Source organism: Lytechinus variegatus, chromosome 10 (assembly GCF_018143015.1).
Source record: "Lytechinus variegatus isolate NC3 chromosome 10, Lvar_3.0, whole genome shotgun sequence".
Classification (NCBI taxonomy): domain Eukaryota; kingdom Metazoa; phylum Echinodermata; class Echinoidea; order Temnopleuroida; family Toxopneustidae; genus Lytechinus; species Lytechinus variegatus.
In genome coordinates this window covers 25,291,884-25,313,121 of record NC_054749.1, presented here as the reverse complement: position 1 = coordinate 25,313,121, position 21,238 = coordinate 25,291,884, and the positions used below count along the sequence as shown (strand labels likewise).

Sequence of the window (21,238 nt, the reverse complement as noted above, 5' to 3'; positions counted from 1 at the left end):
CTCGGGAAATGTTTGAAATTACAGTCTAGCAAAGTCACTTTTTTATTGCAGCAAATAGCATATAAAAGATATATAGTGTTTGAATTCAAACATGACTACGATGTGGCAGCAAGTGTTGGCTATAGACGCTAAATACAACACTTACAGAACGCCGAATAATCCCCAATTTAGTAAGTATTTTTGGTCTACTTTTCTCATGCGGAACTGTGACTGAGGGACACGCCCCGTCCTATCGCTAGTCGAGCGCTGCCCTCTTTCGACTCTGCCCTAAACTCCCGGCAGGCTGCCTGCTGGCGACCCGATGTATACGCCGTTACGCGATCGACGACGATTGAAGCAAGGGAGGGCGAGGGCTGAGCCTGAGAAAAATTGGTACTGGATCAGCTGTTCAGTAACATTTTTTGAATGAGAATTAGGCGCTAATGCAGTTTCGCACCGGCCGGTTACCAGCATCATACCTCATCACCAATATTTGTTCCCAAATGTCATGACATGTCTCTCAGACTCAGTCACATTTCGATGTCAATATATCCACCACTTTTCAAAATATCGTGATGGGGAATGGCTGTATTTCGGCTTCGATCTCAACGTCGTTGATCGACACGGCGTAGACATCGCTTCGCAGATGCGCTTGGATTCACCGTGCACCGTAATGTTGATATGAACTGAAGTTAGCAACCAAATCATGCGAAAATGTGGTGAACAAACTGCCCGCATATGCCGCATGCGAATATATGTTCGCATGATTTGGTTGCTAACTTCAGTTCATATCAACATTACGGTGCACGGTGAATCCAAGCGATCCGCGAAGCGATGTCGATCAACGACATTGAGATCGAAGCCGAAATGCAGCCATTCCCGATCACAATATTTTGAAAAGTTGTGGATATATTGACATCGAAATGTGACTGAGAGACTTGTCATGACATTTGGTAACAAGTATTGGTGATTAGGTGTGCTGGTAATTGGCCGGTGCGAAACTGCATTAGCGCCGAGAATTATTCATTTTTGCTTTATCATGAAATTTTGAACTGATGTCATGAATATGTAGGCCTACAGCAGGGACCAGGCAGGGCATGCAGGGTGCATGTGATTTTAACAGTCTCACATGTTGCAACGTCAGCAGGGTCAAAGAGCGACTGAAGACATTTGTGCCTGGCTCTGTTGATATGAGTAAAATTTTGATAGAAATCGAATCATTCTAATGTTATGTAGGCCTGATGTAACAATTCTCCACCGCAGCCATGCATGATTGATGGCATCTGGAACTTCCCCTAAATAACAAAACAGCATGTATAGGCATAGGCCTAAACCATTTTATGCTGGCAGAATTTGCAAAAAAGAAAATAGAGAAATAAAATCATGTTGCATCATTGGGCTTGTCATTGCATGTTTGTAATTATAAACAAAGATACTAAAAGGGGAAGATCGGACACTTCGGCGATTTTTTGAAACGCCCGATAAATGCTGCTAGCCCAATAGCGTTGAGTAAGTAAACCTTTGCATATCGGCACGCGACTGTGTATTAGGCTTGGGAGCCAGCGCCGGGTAATCAAGTCTACCCGATTCTCAATGCCAGAGTCGGGGAGTCGACCCTGATCTCTAGAGACTCGAGTACCAAGCGGCGGCGGTTCTGAGATAAAGGGACTCGAGTCTTTGTCATGCTCTCTCATTCATGGACGAAAATCGGCCCCAGCGCCGACTCTCAGCGCCGAATCCAAGCACTGAGATAAAATAAATGTGGAATTTGGAGCTGAAGAGTCACATACTTCGAGCAGAACGTTTCTCTGTTTGGAGCCTGCATGCAGTATACCTTGTGCATTAGGCTCAGTGTGCATGACTGCATGTGGTATGGAGATGCATAGTGTGCATTGTGTGTACTGTGTATGTACGTGTGTGTATGTGACTGTAAAATGCCAGTAGAGACCACGTGCGTTGTGGTTAGCGTAGTGTTGTTATCTAGAAAAAAAATCCCGGTCCGAAACCGTCCCGGCAACTTCAAAATTTCCTTATCGGGATCCCGGCTCGTCCCGAATCCCGAAACATATCTCCACGCACAAATGCAATCCAAAAGTGTATAACTACATTTCCAGCCTTAAACACTGCGCACTGGCGGTGCACCAGACAGTCAAAGCATAGAACTACTAACTGTTAGCTCCATGGTCAAAGTGTGCATGCCACCACCGCAAATTGTAAACATTCACTCAAAACGTGGGGAAAATAATGATGAGACAGTCAAAGCGTGCCACCACCGCAAACTGTAAACATTAATGACCACTGACATGACCCGAATTATGTTCGAGTCGACCCAGCTGCTGATCTGACAGTCCAATAACACACATGTCGGTGCCACTGATCTGTGGTCGGTGCGCACGTGGTTGACAGTTATAAGCAAATTGCGTAATGTCTTGTCAGTGTGCCTGTGGCCCTAGCTAGCCCGGAATTTTAACTTTCAGTTTCACTCTCTCCCTCTCTCGTAACTCTGAACAGTATGATATCACCAAGGAGATATCTCCTTGATATCACTACTACTGAGAAAAGTGAATACTATCTTATCAGAGAAGCTTATTAGGAAATTTACACAAGATTAGTCCCGGCGGCCGGCACTTCGCATCAAAACAACAAACTCATTTTTTCTTTAATCATGAATTACTTTCGATCGAGAAAACATTATTTGAATAGATACTCAGACTATTCACAGTAAAAAATATTTTGAACAACTATTTAAATATTAAGAAACATTGTTTAAGCCAGTCAATATACAACTGTTTTTAAACTATTAAACCAATAGAATTTTTTTTAAACTTTAAACAGTTTGTTTTTAAATATTTTTTGCAATTTCCAACGATATCATTTAAAACTGTTAATATCATTGATAATTTGTTTGATGCATTTAACAACATATTTTTACAACATATAGGGTATGATATGACTTTCAAAACAATGTTGTTTCAAAGTTTAAACAACACCATTTTAAACATCGCCAATTCTAACAGCGTTTTGGTACAATTTTATAATTTAAGTCGAAATATATCTAGGAGAAATGATTTGACCATAGAGCTATTAACAGCTCCATGATTTGACCGACTGGTTTGCAATTGTAAACATCAAGTCAACAGATGACAGATGGTCCCCAGTCGTGAACAACCAAGCACTTCCCGTAACCTCCCCCTTCTCTCTCTCTCTCTCTCTCTCTCCCGGCTCTAACCAGCTGAAACATGATGCGCATTCGTCTAGTTGTTATTTGCAAACCCTTTCGCAAAAAAATACCCCAACAAATACAATCATCACAAAATTAATGGTGACTTTTTTAAATGACTAAATTTGCAAATACTCATAGATCATCATCGTCAATTGTTAGTAAATTATTTCATGATAAATTCACTAGTCCATACATATCGTAGCAGATTCAACTCGAAAGTATGGGGTAAATGAATGACTCAGTAAAACGAACTGAGGTGAAAGAGGTCTGCACATGAGACTATACAGTAGACGATTGTTGTCTGCGCAGATCTCTCGGAGCCGTGTGCAAAGCTAGATTGCGTGCATGCTCATGCGATCGACGAGTACAGATTGCGTAATATTTCGAGGTGCATGTGCACACAGCCAGTTGAAACTAAATTGTTCTCTCGTATTTCGTAAGTACAAAAACTAATTAGGGAAATATTACAACATGAATTTGGCCATTATTGATTTTATTTTCCTGCCGGGATACGGTCTAAGTTGATTGATCCCGGAACCGTCTCGGAACCGTCTCGGAGCCTCAGACCGCCGGGGGAATTCATCCCGATCCCGGACCGACTGACAACACTAGGTTAGCGACACTTGTGATTGTATCATGAAAGTTAGTGTATTGGGATTTGTGTGTGGAATGTGTGAGAAGTTATGAAGGTGTAAGCAGAGATGCCAAGTTCAAAAAAATGTTATGCGTGAGATTTTCATGACTCGACGTCTCTGTGCGCGCGTGGCCAGTACTTACACTCGTACGTTGCGAAAAGGCGCGCGCAACGCGCGCGCACATGAGAAATGGGCTTCAAAACTATGCGATGCACGCACGCGATTCATCGTATCACGTACTAGCTGTGCGCTGACTGCACTCTCGATTCGTCTCGCGTGCCTGGGCTAGACGCGAAGGCGGTCGGCCAGTCGTATAATCTGGCGAATAATGCTACTTTTTCTCCTTTTTTTTCTGTCGGGTCCCGATGCGTGAGAAAAATGGGTGCTATGCGTGAGATCGTGAGACGGACCCTGAATGCGTGAGTCTCACGCACAATGCGTGAGACTTGGTAGCTCTGTGTAAGATTTGGGTGACTGAATAGATGATTGCTCCCCCCCTCCCATTTATGTACACTCTCCAGCCCCATGCCGATCCTTCCCCCAAAGCTTCTCTCTCATTCCTTCTTCCAAACTTTATTTCCCTCTTATTCTTGTTAATTTCTCCTTTGAGAAGTTGTAATTCACTACGAATTTCATTATAATTTTAATGAAGTGTTTATCACCTCTTGTTTATAAATATTTTTATATATCTGTTCAAAATAAGTTTACTTAAATTCGTTTTCCTTATTTTATATGCAGCATATACCCCATGTTTCGAAATCAATGATAATCTTCAGGACATTAAGTCTCCTAGCTCTTTTATTGTCTCCCCTTTGAATTTAAATGCATTGATAAACAAGCATTCTTTATATTACTATGAGATATATCTTTATTTGCATATCGCTTTGAGTGAATATCATGTTTATTAACCATCCTTTATACTTTAATTAATGATTGAAACGTACACATAAAACTACGCATTTTACAGTTTGAACAGTAAAGGTATTGTGGGCTTCGAAGGTTCTACTGTATTTTTTCCTTTCCTGAATATTTCCTCATCTGGAAAATGTCATTCGAGAGTGTCAATAAATATTTTTGTGGGGAGGAGAAATGAAGTAGTTTGGAGGAGATAACCCCCAGTGGAGGGGGTGTTTAGCAAATAATTTCGCTTTTGTGGTCATTCCCTCCTGTCAGTTGCATTTTCTTTCATTCCAAAATCCCATTGATAACGTTTGCTTGCTAGTCTTAAATGAGAGTCTTGCCTTATTGGAATATTGGCGAGAAGTTAATAATAAAAAATGATGTTATTGTTCTGTCAGTAATAAAAGTAGAGATTCAACTATGGATATTTTTCAGTCATATTTCATTTAATCTTAGTTATTTTAATCCAAACATTCATTTTTTTCAATGATGAATTTCACCTTTGACCAGTTCGCCATTTTCTTAAGTGACTGAAAACGTAGACTATAGTTCCTCAATTCAGGGACATCAACCTTCGCCAATTTGTTTACAAAACTTTCTTTGTCTCCGTCATGTATTGCACAATCTTGAGAAGCACATGTTTGGAAATCTGATATTCTTGCGGTGGTGGGGGGAGTACGAGATTGCCGCCCTTTTTATTCTGTTTGGGTTTGGCTGCCACATGGCCTCTCTCACTGTCTGGAGAAATTAGGTCAGGTAAAATTTGCAAAGACGTGGATATTAAGTTTATTTCAATTAGAGGCTTTGCGAGGCTTCCTTGATAGATGATTTGGAAATTGGCAGTTTTGGTTCTGGTAGGCCTTTTTAATTTGTCTAGAATCTCTAACTGATACGAACGCTTAACAATTCAATGACCTTCATGACATATATCATTTGTATGAATAATTTTTAAGTCTTTTTTAAAATGTGTCAAAAATGTATGTACGAAGGATATTTGTTCAACTTCATAACATTTGCAGGTATGTCTGTATGATAAAATAAATTACCTCAGAACTGTACAAATTAAGAACTTTCTTTTTCTTTGACATTGTCTTCAGACACAAATACAGATCTTTCTAGATTAATTTGACAAATAATGGGCTAAAAAATGTTTGACCAAGTATCAAACATTCAAACTTGGATTAAATCATGGAGATTCTACCTCCCATTAATCAACTCAGATATCATTCAAGCACCAAAATCAATCTATCATCACAACACTAAAATCGGAAACAATCACTTCAAAGAAACAATGCGAAGGTCAAACCACGGTGAAACGTGTGCTGTGTTATCTTTGCAGCGAGTTGATCTTGTGATGATGGGGAGAGAATTTTTGTGTGTGATAACTGTGGTTGATGTTTGCAATGCAGTGAGTTGGATCTTGTGATGACTGGGGAAAGGACCAGGGAGTTGGGAGAAGAACCGAAACAAGCGTACACCGAGATAAAGGTATCAAGTGTAGGGGCATCAAAGCTCATTATCGGCGCTGGGAGTCGACTCTCTCTGGAACCGACGCCTGGGGCAAGAATCGGAGTCGACTCTCGCCAAGACTAGAACCGCCCAAGCCTACTGTGTATAAAACATATGGGGGAAATTAGAGAGCGGAGTTTGGAGAGGGCTCAAGGGTGGCTCTTGAAAATATTTCCACATTTTCTTACCAAGAAAACATCTGAAATACATCTCAAATGTAAGGGGGAAAACATTGAAGAAAAAAAATTTTGAAATGTAAAAATAGTCTATCCCATCAACCCTTCACCATTTCATATGTTTTGTATACGACCATCTCGCGATACGCAAAGGTAAAAAGTTCGTTACTTACTCAACGCTGTGGGGCACTCTTCCCAAGTGTTTCATTACGCGGTCTACATGTACATGTATGTACTGTCCGATCTTCCCCTTGTAGTATCTTTGTTATAATAAAGTAACTAAAAATTTTCTGTGTGAAGTAATATAAAAATTAAAGTTAATGAGACAAAATTTTTTTTCAGGAAACAAGAAAAATCGGCCAATGCATTAATGGGCTGTTACTTGGCTGAACAATCAAAACACTGGTTTTGGTTGTTTTGCTGGTCGTGAAAACCAGGGTTGGGTCCGGGATATTCAGGGGGGGGGGGCACATTTACCCGATGAAAATTTGACACAAAAAAAGGTCCTCACTTTCAAAAGGGGGGCACACTTGGGTGAAAAACATATTTACATTACTTTTCTTTTTTATCCCACTCGAGGGGGGGGGGCATGGACCAGATGTGCCCCCCCTGGATCCGCCAGTGGGCCAAAAGATGGGGCAGCTCAGTCAGATTTTCAAGTCAGAATATGTACATGTTATGTAGTGGGGGGGGGGGGGCAGGGCTTTAGTTGATTTTAGATATTATTTTCTCAGTCTTAATACTGGGACCTATGCAGGCTTAAGGCGTTGGTACAGAATATATTTTTGCATCAATCACCATGACTTGAAATAGAAATTAAGGAGTAAAGATGAGTATGACGGGGGAGTTTGAATTTATGATGATTAAACAAGTTGATTAAAATCCTTATTCAGGAATCTTAGGTGATGAATATGATGTTGAATAATTCCTTGATAGAAAGGTTCTTTGCTGTTCAAAAGAGGAGATTGGGATTTTGAATTGGCCTTTTGGTCTTGCCACTATTAATTATGGAAAATTAATGGATTGGTAATTCGTTCATCAATTGTGCATTGATTGCCATTTCACACATGTTTAATGACCCTGATGGTATTTTCCCTATGTACATTCTACAGGAACATTGTACATTCGAAGAAGAAGCCAGCTACTGAGAGAAAGCGCCAAGGCTGGGGTAGGAAAATAGTTTTTGTCATGATTTATATCTTAAGACTTCAATTTCATTAGAATTATAATGTAGTTACATTACTTTTTGATGAGTTTGAAATTTTTTTACTTGAACAATCAAAGGTTTCACTTTGAAAGGAACAAAATATTGATTGAAACTCATGATATAGCTGCAAGATTTGAATTGGGAGTTGGGAATACTTGTTCAACGTAACATGCTCTCAGCTCTCATCATGAAGACTTAATGTCTTTTCTTTATAATTTTTTTTTATAGTAGCATTCTCTCTGTACAGGCTAATTTTTTCTCATTTTTATTTACTCATAAAATATGTTTCTGTAAGACATGGAAAATGAAATCTTTTCAATATTGTTTGTTTGTTTTTCTTCTAAAGCAGTTCAGATTAAGAGACTTTCATACCCCCAAAAAATATCTGAGAAGGAAAGAATATATTGCAGCAACAAAAAAGTTGTAGTATGACAAAATTCAAAATTTGTGGATATTTTTATTGTACTGACTATCAGTAATTAATCTTTAAAAGTGTTTTGTCACTGTTTTAATTGTTTCCATGTATAATAAGACATGATGATGTACTAGATCATTTGAATTATTAATGTATGTTGTCATGAATTAACCATGTAGATGATATCTCCTTCATTTCAACAGTTTGATCCCCAGCTGAGAAAGCAGTATCTAAAACAGAGAATGCAGCTCCTGACTGACAAGTATGGTGCAAGTATCTCACTCTCAGATCAAAGGTTAGGCAATAATTAACATGTCTGTAATACAGTGAGGCTTGTGTACAAAGGCCATCAAAGAAAAAAATAAAAGGTGGTCTTTAAGAACTGCCCCCCCCCCCCCGTTTCATGGAATTCCTGATTTTGATTGGCTGTTGAGCATTGTTACCATGTGCAGTTACCATTGGATGGCATAGATACCATTGTAGTTATGGGGCCCAGGGGGTCTCAAAGTAGGTTCCTTTTACAATCAGGAATTGTATTGAAGAGAAAAAGAATATGTGTTTTTTGGAGGCAGATGGTCCTTCTTAAAGGGGAAGTTCACCCTGAAGAAAACTTTGTTGTAAAAATAGCAGAAAAAATAGTAAAAACATTGGTGAAGGTTTGAGGAAAATCCGTTAAAGAGTAAGAAAGTTATTAGAGTTCAAAATTTTGGATTTGTGACGTCATAAACGAGCAGCTGCCCCATGTGTTACTTAATATAAAATGTATGAATTTCAAATTTGGTATGGTTCCTGATGACTTAATTTTGTTTTCTTTTCATGATCAGATGTGAAACGATTTGTCTATTGATATACAAAAGTTACAGAGAAAAACATTTTCAATTTTCTGAGAAAATGACATTTCATTGATTTTTTACCATTTGCTATGTAGGGATGCTGCTCGCATATGACGTCACAAATCAAATAATTGAAATTCTAATAACTTTAATTATTTGATGAATTTTTCTCAAACCTTCGGCAATATTTTTAATTATTTTTTCTGCTATTTTTACAATAAACTTTTTGTCAGGGTGAACTTCCCCTTTAATTCCAAATTTACATAGACTCTGTGATTTCAATTTTAAGAGAGCCATACTTTATTCTCCTTGTCTGATTTCTTTCATACTTTTACCAAATTCTTTGTTTCCTAATTTTTTTCTCTCCCACACACTATTTCATGACCAAGGTTGGTTTTCCTCTGAAGACTTTTCCGCTCTGTGAGATTTTGGTATAATGGTTGAATGCCACAATATCATGAAAGTAATAAGAAAATTCTTAGAACCACACAGCTCAGGTGATTTACCAAACATATTGTCCTTACATCAAATGGTAAAAGAGATGGCAAGATACAAAACAAGCAGACTTTGAAAAAATTTGAAGCAGAATTACGTCCCCATAGTCATTTAAAATGTTAGTTTCATGAAACTGCTTTGGAAACCTTTTACAATAGCATAAAATTACCAACCCCAAAACTTGTTAAGATGAGTAACTGCCATATTGATAATTTGATTGAACCTGTTGTGTAGTCATTGTCTACCTTAAAGGGATGGTCCGGGCTGAAAGTATTTATAGCTTAATAAATAGAGTAGAATTCACTGAGCAAAATGCTGAAAATTCTTCAAAATCGGATAACAAATAACAAAGTTATTGAATTAAAAGTTAAGCAATATTTTGTGAAAACAGTCATCATGAATATTCATTAGGTGGGCTGACGATGTCACATCCCCACTTGTTCTTTTGTATTTTATTATATGAAATTAGGTTTATTCAAATTTTTTCCTCCCAGAACTAGAAAAATTAGATTGACAACTGATTTAGTGCATTAGATATTTATTGCTGCAACTTATTTCATTATAAGGAGACATATTATTCATACAGGTATGAAATAATGAAAAAAATACGATTTTATGTGATAACATAAGAAAACGGAAAGTGGAGATGTGACATCATCAGCCCACCTAATGAATATTCATGATGACTGTTTTCACAAAATGTTGCTAAACTTTAAACTTCAATAACTTTATTATTATTTGTTATCCGATTTTGATGAAATTTTTGGCATTTTGCTCCGTGAATTTACTCTATGAGTTAAGATATAAATATTTTCAGCCCGGACCATCCCTTTAATCACCAGGAAAACATAAAGCTTCCTCTGTTCACAATCTTATGTCTGTAAGAGAAAACATGACTTGGTATGCTGTGGTTGGCACTAATATTTCATTTCAATTTACTATATAGTGGTAGCCTGTGGAGCAGAAGTGCAAGTGTTCGAGGAAGCCGCACCAATCTAGACGTAAGTCAGATTTGAATTCAGTCGTATTTTTATTGACTCATGGTATTGATTTATTAACTTTATCTATTTGTTCATTTATATTTTCATTCACTATTCATTTGGTATTTAATGGGGAATTTTACCATGAATGAAGTTGTTGGTTTTAATGGAAACAGAAAAATATCAGTGAAGTTTTGATGAAATTGTGTTATAAAAATATAGCAGAGTTATAAATACATGTATGTAAAATTCAAGGGGCGATTTATTTGGGCTGTGATGAGGGCAAAATTGCCCGGGGGGGCACTTACGTTGACGAATGGATATCATGCGCGACCAAAAAAACACGTAAAAAGGATGTCTTTTTCAAGATAGGGCATGTTATGTACGTAACGTAATAAGGGTGTCAAAAACACTAAAATAATGAAAAAAGGGTATCTATTTCGCTAGGAAATTTACATGTTTAGGGTCAAATTTGCGAGGGTATAAACAAGACTAAAATGTTTTATAAAGGATGTACTTTTTGCCCCAGGAGTCAACACTACGTGTTCAGAGTACAATTTGCGCGAGTTGGGCTGTACTAAACCCAATGACGTAGGTAAAGGTAAGACCGACGTCCGTGTTTGAAATATTGCTGTACTTGTTTAGGGGTACAATTCAGGGAATACTTGCCAATAGTATCATTTTGTTTCCAATACTTGTTAAGGGTATGGTTTCACACGCAATACTTGTTAAGGGGTGCATTTTCAGAATGTGGAAAATGCGTGTTTAGGGTGCTTTTTCAGATCTCATGGTCACGCATGGTATCCACTCGTGAATGGAAGTGGCCCACCCGGGCAAAATTGCCATGTTGTCCTCATGTATTTCCTATGCTTTTGATATTTTTATGGTGTGTTAATAGATGCTTGATGATAGCCTGAGTGAGATCCGTACCCACCGTCGTCAGCACAGCCGTGGCTCCTCCAGTAAACTGGACCTGATGGTAGAGGATCAGGCTAGACTGGTTCCCACCAGAGAAGCTGGGGCTAGCAAGTGAGTCTAGCTCTTTGGGCCTTTTACAATCCCTCTGCCTAAAAGCAAGTGTAAAGTCTGGAGAAAAAAATGTAGTAATAATTCTACTTTCCTTCTTTTCCTGAAACTTGCTATTATTTAAAATTATCCAAGCTACTATGATAAACTAATAAAATCCTGTCATTTTGTTGGCATAGAATTAATTTGTCACAGAATCCTAACATTTGTTGTGGAGAGGGGTTGGCAATCATTACTGTTCAAATGCTTGACTACAAGTTTTAGATAAACCCTTATTCAATTATTCCACATACTGCTGCAGATTGTGTTTCAAGTAGGTCCTTTGTACACTTTGATTATGTTATTAGGTTAAGAACACCCATGACTCAATGAAGATAATCAGTGATTTCTATGGATCTTGATGACATAACGCATGCTGGACTATTTTCACCAGGTGTATGATGATTCTTGTGTGATAATTGTATTTGCCTGAAAATTTGACCCTCTGTGTGATCTACAAGTCTGTAGGCATAGATTATGATTGAACTTTTGATCAACAAGTGGGTTCTGCACACAAGACTAGCACATATATAACTTGCAGAGGGCCTCCAGTACATAAATCATTGTAGACTGTATCGAGACCACTTAATCCGAGTGTAAGGGTTTGCATAGCAGACTGTGTATGATCTATGATCAATGATGAAAAACAAATCAGGACCTGTTATGAACAAAGATTGCAGCTGTAGTCTGATATATCAAGATTTTCATAGATTGGATCAGATTAAAATGAATCCACATTTTGATTACCTCACAGAGCTATGGCAGGAGGGACTTCGCTCTCAGAGAACTATGCATTCACTGGTATGCATCATATATTTGACCACCATCAACGGGCAGGTAATATTTTGGCATTAATTTTCATGTTAAATGTAATGTAATGTTGAATAGCTTGAATATAGTTTTTAGTATTATTAGAAAAGTGCAGTGTAAGTAACAATAAAATACATGTAAGATGATGATGTGGTAAAATGGTTTTGACTCTCTCAAACACAGGGTTGTGCATTAAATTTCTGACCATGATGTGTTTTCCTATGCCTATTGGTTTCCAACGCTTTATAAAAGCAGAACATTTTTTTTGGGTCAAATAATACTCATAATTATTATTATCATCATCATCATCATTATCAACTGTATCCTGATTGAAAAGACTGATCAATTCTCAATTTTAGTGACTGCAGTGAAGTTTGCTAATGATGACAAGTCAAGGATAGCCTGCAGCTCACTAGATAAGACCATCTCCATCTGTCAGGTGTTGCCTTCACCCGCTACAGTGGTCTGTGTGTTAAAGGGACATACCAAAGGAATCACAGGTAGGATACCATACTTTTCTTTCTTGTGTTGGAGATATTAGGAATACCATAGCTCAAATGTTAAATGTATATATGCTAGCCTATGCCTATCACAATAATTGAATTGTATGATTTAAAAATACATGTATGTAGCTTTAATTTGTATTATTTTTGTTTACTCTCTCATAAATATATATTTTTTTGGATGATATTTGTGTGTCTGAGGTGTCTTGGTTTCTATGATTGATGTAGGTGTGGTATGAACCAAGGGGGGGGGGGGGTGATGGTCACTTCCTTTTGACAGTGGGAGAGCATCCATAAAGGAAAAAAGGGATGTTTTTTGGCAGGTAGGTGCAGAATGCGAATAGTGTAAAAAATGCCAAAATGAGAAAAGAGCCCCCTTAATCATGATGCCCGAAAATGTAAATAGAGTATGTAATTTGCAAATCGAGGATATCTGCACAATAATCCTTGTTTAGAGTGCAAATCTGGGTGATACAGAATTGGTGTTTACAATTTCCTAGTGTCCTGCCCGTGAAACCTCATTAAGCGTGCTTTTTTCAGGACGATTCTATTGGATTCTGTCCACTCTTCAATGGCAGTGAAACAGGGCTCAGAAATATCCTACTCGCTCATCCCTGACTCGTGTAATATTCCTTATTGAATATTTCTGATATCCCATCTAAAGCTATCAACTTGATATAATGATTTCCTATTTTTTGATGGGTATTCTACTTTCATAATTCAATCTCTCTTCCAGATTTTAGTTGGTCTTTGTCCAACGACCTCATCCTGTCATGTTCTCTGGATGCAACAGCTCGTCTATGGGTTGTGAGCAGTGGGGCCTGTGCTCGTACAGTCACCGATCCCCAGCGTGCCCCTCTACATGCATGCTGCTTCCAGCCGCTCAATAACAACATGGTGGTTGTATCCTTTTGAGTTGCCAATTCAGAAATCATTTGAGATAATGATAATAGTGGCTAACTATTATATTCTAGTAGTTCATTAGTGCACCTTTTGTTGTTCGTGGCACTTAAAGAAATTTCTCTGTACATATTAACAATTGAGAATGAATACAAATAGAAATATAAACTCTTCTGAATGTATTGTATTATGAAATAGTTAATGAGAGAGGAACAGATTAGTTTTCAGGGGAGCATTTAATCTTGTTTTTTTTTTGCTGTCAAATGTGACAACCTTCCTTTTATTTGATTAGCTGAGAAGCACAAAAGTTATTCTCTCCAGATTTGAATTGAATGTTTATGTTAGAGGTAATTGGATAGGTGGTTGATTCTATAGCATTGGTCTGATACCTGAAAAACCATGTATTATGCTACATTTATGAGCAATAGAGCATTTGGTGACGAGCAGAGACTGTCTAGGATGAAATATTAAATTGAGCTATGCAAACATGTGGAGGAGGTAGAGTAACTAAATGATTGATGTGTTAATAAAAGAATCCCTCCTTTCAACTGGAATCCATTGTAAGTAATGAAGAGTAAATGAAATGGAGTCATATTTTTAGTGCATTGTGAAATCTATTCCTCATCTTATGGATCATCAGAGTTTTAAAATTATTGTTATTGCTTCTCTATCATTTATTGATAAAGAATATTTACTGTAGTCTCATTTTAGATATTGTCTTTTACATTTTCCTGAGCGGCCATTTTTGTTCACAGACGGGCAATACCAGAGGTCTGATACAGGTCCTGAATGTTTCCACAGGGAAACCTACCAAGGGCGGTCAAGGGAAACTGACCGGTCAGGTGCTATGTCTGGCATTCAACGATTCAGGTACCCTTCTGTGGGGTGGAGATGATAAGGTGAGGATTCTTAGGGGAAGTGCGCTGAATGTTATTGTTCTATAAACTATGTTCCTCCAACCTCTTAATGTTGGACAAATTTATAATGTAACAGTTATCCTTGCTCATATGAAGAGTTGTAAAGCATTCAAATTAATGCCTTGAGCTGTTCTAAAAATCTTTTTAAATTGGTTTGAAATGAATGAGGAAAAATCAGAGGAGCAGAGTGAAGAAAATTGATTTTAATCTCCTATTTGTATTGCTTAATTAAGTGAATTGATTATGATAAATCAATGCAGTTCAATTTAATGCATTTCAATTTTTTTCAATTCAATTCACTTTTCAATCCCATAGGGTGTAATCTCATCGTTCCAATATGACATGGCTACAGGCAAACTCACCAAAGGAAAGAGGTTTGTATATCTTTTTATATCGGGCAAATAAAAAAAAAATATCAGAATGAATAATTTTTCTTTTTTCAGATTTGTTCTTTCACTTTTCCTTAACTTCTGATGTAGAAAGAGAAAATTGACAGCAAATCAAATTGAATGATTTCAGTAGCTTAAAACTGTATATTGCAATTTTTTTTATTATAACAAGTTTTATGAAATGGGTTTCTGTACTTTGTTTTAATATGTATTATTTGACCCCTAGATAGATCCTTGTCATTTGATTGGTTGTTTGATATCGATCATGTCATCATCCATGCAAATTTGGATCCATATGATTTTGTCCATTACACGCTCACCGTGACAAACGGCGCTACACGTTATAACAGTGCCAGAGTTGTATGTATGAAACACTCAACAGACCATGCTCGCACTGAAAGCACGTTTGCATTCAAATTTATAAATGTCAAATGACAAGGATCTATTTTTAGGTGTCTTATAAAACAAATAATGAATGTTCGTTTCATTCGTGCAATGGACAGAATACTAGATGAAATAATGTTCCATTCAACTCGGCTACGCCTGGTTGAATGGATCATTTCATCTTTCACCTCATGAAGTATTCCGTTCATTGCACTCATAAACAATTAATTATTTGTATATTGAAATTGGCCTTAGTAATAACAAGAATGTTTTTATTGCTCTACATAATTAGATTGGTTGTATGCGAGGGGAGTCCCATCACCTGTATATCATTCCGAGCCTGGGTATCTAGGGAAGCGAGGGATCCCCTTCTCCTCATCAACTGTGCTGTCAATCAACTATGCCTTTACAAGTAAGTGTCAAGCAAGGAAAAAAATAACTACACGGGGGCTCGAGTGATGTATCTTTCTTAATGCTCAAAGGAACCATGGAAAACCCCCATTCACTACAATGTTTTTCAGTTTATCCATTGTTGCAAATTTAGGCAGGAGGTTGTGATTTTTTTACTTGCAACTTTCAAGCATGTGTGGCCTAAAGGTTTAAGCCCTCATCAATATCAAAGTCACAATATCACAATCATTACCATGACCATCATCATTATCATCACCATCATCATCGAAGTCACTGTCATCATCTTCAACATCATTATCATCATCACCATCATCATCATCATCATCATCATCATCATCGTCGTCATCATCATCTTCAACATCATTATCATCATCATCATTATCATCTTCAACATCATTAGCATCATCATCATCATTTTTATCATCATCATCATCATCATCATCCCTCTCTTCTTCTTTATCATCATCATCAATATTATTTATCTTTTCTGGTTCCTAGACTCTTATCTTTAACATCACCCCTTATGTGATATATTTGGTATTCAATGTTAGGATAACAAGCAGTGACGGTGAGGTGAGTCTGAAGAAGACATTTTCCATCAAGCATCGCAAGGAGACCATCCGGAGCTCATTCTGCCCTCTCATGTCATTCAGAGAGGGAGCGTGTGTGGGTAAGAATGACCTTTGAACTCTGTAATCATTGTGACATGTCTTTACCTCTTCAAATTGGCAATTTGGGCCTGGGCTCTGTTGCATAAAGTTATCTGTATAGTAACTGTCATGGTAACAATACTGAACAACTTTCCAAATCTAGGATTTCATTGAAGTTACCATTGGATGGTAATGTGCCTGGGTTTCTATCAGCTCCAATCCCGACTTGTTTGTGTGTCTTATGAAAATTGAACTTAAAGTCAATGGCCCGTATTCTGAAGTCAAGTTTAATTTAGACCATGGTCTAAGTCTGTGCTAAAATTATGGGGAGCCAAAAATTCTAACATTCTTTTTATATTGTATATTTCTTGTTTACTTTTTTGTTTCCGTTTGCTTTCATAATGAAGAAAAATACATCAGTTATCATTCCCAGACAATATTGGGTTTCATATGAGTTAATGAATTGGATGTGTAGTGTTAGGGATTTGTGCCCCAATTGGCTCTCCATAGTTAAAACCACAAATTTAAACCATGGTTTAATTTAAACCAGAGTTCCGAATACGGGCTAATGTAAAGAGAATAAAGAAAGATGCCCGTATTGCTTCTTACTATTTTGTGTAATGTACATCATAAAGACAATATGTAATTTGCATATTTTCTTATAAAAACGGCACCCACCCCACGTGATACCATTATGTCACACTCCAGCATATCTCATTTTCTTATGTATTTTCAAAAGAATTTCCTTGAAATCTTATTGATATGTGTTCTTATACAGTGACTGGCAGTGAGGACATGAGCGTGTACTTCTTTGACATAGAACGTAAATTAAAGCCATGTGTGAACAAGCTCCAGGGTCACTCTGCTCCTGTAATGGGTGTGAGCTTCAACTATGACGAGAGTCTGCTTGCTACATCAGATGCTGAGGTAAGTACGCTACAGTTCTCATGGGGGGGGGGGGCAGTACAGTGCATCTTAAAAAAAACTGTACACCGTTGAAATGGGTTGCGGCAGAGGCATTGCATCAGAAATATATACGCTTATGAAATGGAAGGGGGGGCAGTCCAAATATACACTTGTATGTTGAAAAAATGCAACTTTTAAATGGGGTAGGGGGCAGAGACAGTCCAGATACATGTAATTTGTACTTTAAAAAAAACTATACACTTTTGAAATGAATGCTAAATAAAAAAAAATATAGCACTACTAGAGAAAAGGATTATACACTGTATGAGATCCTCCCAGAACACCTACTTCTTGTTTGAACAAATAGTTATTTTTGCAGACTGCAATGTATGTTTGCAAATCAAATACATGTGTCTTTAATATTTTTTTTTTTATGTTAACATCTCAGGGTTTGGTGATTGTTTGGAAGAGACAACAAGATGAAGGAGCTCCAATTCTTGTTGAACAGACATGATGGCTCAAGATGGCACCAAAATCAAAGAATCGAAATGAACTTTCTATCTTAGATGACGACAGACAGATCCTTGGATTTCTCTGAGAGATTGTGGGGCTGGCTTCATGTACTGGGAATATCGCACTATAGCATTGATAATTGTACACAGGCATATGTGTTTGATTAGTCTTGGCAAGCTATAAATCTGCCATGACGTCATTGTTCCGCCATCCTAGAGGCTGAGGTCGTTGCCTTGCATACGGATATGCGCTGGTGATCTTCAGCTTGCTAGCACATCTTTGACAAATCCGTATCCGCTGAAGAAGGGCGCTATGATTTTATGACGTCATATGCATACAGCAGAATGTGACAATGTGCTTCAGTGCATGGGTAAATGCAAAAGGAAGTTTTGTCACTGGGAGGTTGCTTGAATATGCTTGATGATCTGTCAGTCACTTCTGAGTGCTGGATCGTTGCCTCTGATGAGGATATGGATGTTACCATTAATAATTCTATGGGTGCTATCTATCGCCTTATGTTATTGAAACTAGTGTTTAGCATTTACCCGAATACAGGTAACTATATGAAATTCTATTTTGAATCTTTAATTAATAAGACGAGTAGGATTCGATTCTTGACATTCAATAGCTGAGTAGTTTCAATTATTCATTATTTAATTTTTCTGATATTAGAATATCAAAATAGCTGTCTGTGTGTTTTCCAGGTTTGAACAGTGGGGGCATGCATATTAAAAAGATATACATTCTAACCTATTTACATATAATTTTGTGGGGAGAGAGTATTACAAAACAGTAACGATTATAATGAGATGATTATCTGGGTTATTTAATTGAACAAGATGTCCAACAAAAGATTTTGTTTTCTCTGATAACCTGAACTCACTTTTTGTACCATGTGCAATAGAATTGAAAAGAAGCTGTAAGAGAAATTCTTAGATTCCTTTTTCTGTTCCATACTAGTACAAAATTATGACCTTATAACTTAAAAATGCTTTGAATTGATGATATACTCAATGAGAATTATATCTGAAGTTTATATTGATACCATGCAAGTCTGCCACACATTGACAAAAGAAGGCAAATGACAAAAATGTAATTTCTTATTCAAAAACATCTCTGTGATTTATCTAGATGCCAATCCATTAGCATGATGTGTAACCAAACACATCTTACAGTGAATCAGGTGCGTGTTTCATAAAGACTTGTTATAATATCATATGCCCACTTTCTAATAATAAGTTTAATATCAGCCATTCAATTTGAAGGATTTCAGTAGCTTTAAACTCTGATTATTATAACAAGTTTTATGCAACGGGCCCCTTGTGCCTGTGTCATAAATCTGTTATATACAAATTTGCAATAACAGTTTAAAGCTACTTAAATCATTCAATTTGATTGTCTTAAGGCCACCGCACACCTTAAGATTGGTCTGCAACCCGATTTCAGAATAAAATGTAGTAGAATTCGATGCTAAAATTGAGACTGGGAATATCTTCCTGTGTAATGTTCTAAATCATCGTACGAATACCTATGATCAAATCTCTGACTATGCTATCATCCTTCTTAGAATAAAAGCAAATTTATTATCTAGTTGTAATGATGCAGTCGTACGATTAGCTATGATTTGAAATTTGGCCTTAACTCCGAAAAAAAAAGGCTTGCAATCTTTCAAAATGGTTATACTAGTATACTAGACAGATCCTTGTAGTATACTAGACAGATCCTTGGATTTCTTTGAAAGATTGTGGGGCTAGCTTCTTGTACTGGGAATATCGCACTATAGCACTGATAATTGTACACAGGCATATGTGTTTGATTAGTCTTGGCAAGCTATAAATCTGCCATGACGTCATTGTTCCGCCATCCTAGAGGCTGAGGTCGTTGCCTTGCATACGGATATGCGCTGGTGATCTTCAGCTTGCTAGCACATCTTTGACAAATCCGTATCCGCTGAAGAAGGGCGCTATGATTTTATGACGTCATATGCATACAGCAGAATGTGACAATGTGCTTCAGTGCATGGGTAAATGCAAAAGGAAGTTTTGTCACTGGGAGGTTGCTTGAATATGCTTGATGATCTGTCAGTCACTTCTGAGTGCTGGATCGTTGCCTCTGATGAGGATATGGATGTTACCATTAATAATTCTATGGGTGCTATCTATCGCCTTATGTTATTGAAACTAGTGTTTAGCATTTACCCGAATACAGGTAACTATATGAAATTCTATTTTGAATCTTTAATTAATAAGACGAGTAGGATTCGATTCTTGACATTCAATAGCTGAGTAGTTTCAATTATTCATTATTTAATTTTTCTGATATTAGAATATCAAAATAGCTGTCTGTGTGTTTTCCAGGTTTGAACAGTGGGGGCATGCATATTAAAAAGATATACATTCTAACCTATTTACATATAATTTTGTGGGGAGAGAGTATTACAAAACAGTAACGATTATAATGAGATGATTATCTGGGTTATTTAATTGAACAAGATGTCCAACAAAAGATTTTGTTTTCTCTGATAACCTGAACTCACTTTTTGTACCATGTGCAATAGAATTGAAAAGAAGCTGTAAGAGAAATTCTTAGATTCCTTTTTCTGTTCCATACTAGTACAAAATTATGACCTTATAACTTAAAAATGCTTTGAATTGATGATATACTCAATGAGAATTATATCTGAAGTTTATATTGATACCATGCAAGTCTGCCACACATTGACAAAAGAAGGCAAATGACAAAAATGTAATTTCTTATTCAAAAACATCTCTGTGATTTATCTAGATGCCAATCCATTAGCATGATGTGTAACCAAACACATCTTATAGTGAATCAGGTGCGTGTTTCATAAAGACTTGTTATAATATCATATGCCCACTTTCTAATAATAAGTTTAATATCAGCCATTCAATTTGAAGGATTTCAGTAGCTTTAAACTCTGATTATTATAACAAGTTTTATGCAACGGGCCCCTTGTGCCTGTGTCATAAATCTGTTATATACAAATTTGCAATAACAGTTTAAAGCTACTTAAATCATTCAATTTGATTGTCTTAAGGCCACCGCACACCTTAAGATTGGTCTGCAACCCGATTTCAGAATAAAATGTAGTAGAATTCGATGCTAAAATTGAGACTGGAAATATCTTCCAGTGTAATGTACTAAATCATCGTACGAATACCTATGTTCAAATCTCTGACTATGCTATCATCCTTCTTAGAATAAAAGCAAATTTATTATCTAGTTGTAATGATGCAGTTGTACGATTAGCTATGATTTGAAATTAATTTGGCCTTAACTCCGAAAAAAAAGGCTTGCAATCTTTCAAAATGGTATTCTATCAATTAATTTAAGCATCAAATAAAATGATATGTTCCATTTGCATTTTCAGAAAATGAGCAAAATGTGATTTGTTCCAAAATCCGATCGCGAACAGTC

General features: G+C 37.0%; 1 protein-coding gene across 1 annotated transcript; it reads left to right on the top strand.

The window, feature by feature from the left end:
• LOC121422631 (WD repeat-containing protein 13-like) lies at positions 1 to 19,503 on the top strand. The gene is made up of 14 exons (XM_041617793.1): positions 1 to 170; positions 7,535 to 7,590; positions 8,248 to 8,339; positions 10,319 to 10,373; positions 11,251 to 11,381; positions 12,172 to 12,254; positions 12,587 to 12,727; positions 13,467 to 13,633; positions 14,386 to 14,529; positions 14,863 to 14,921; positions 15,613 to 15,732; positions 16,283 to 16,401; positions 17,160 to 17,308; positions 17,736 to 19,503. Exons 1-14 carry the CDS (start codon positions 92 to 94, stop codon positions 17,799 to 17,801), a joined length of 1,461 nt encoding a protein of 486 aa, XP_041473727.1. The 5' UTR covers positions 1 to 91; the 3' UTR covers positions 17,802 to 19,503.
• The last annotated feature ends 1,735 nt before the right edge of the window (positions 19,504 to 21,238 follow it).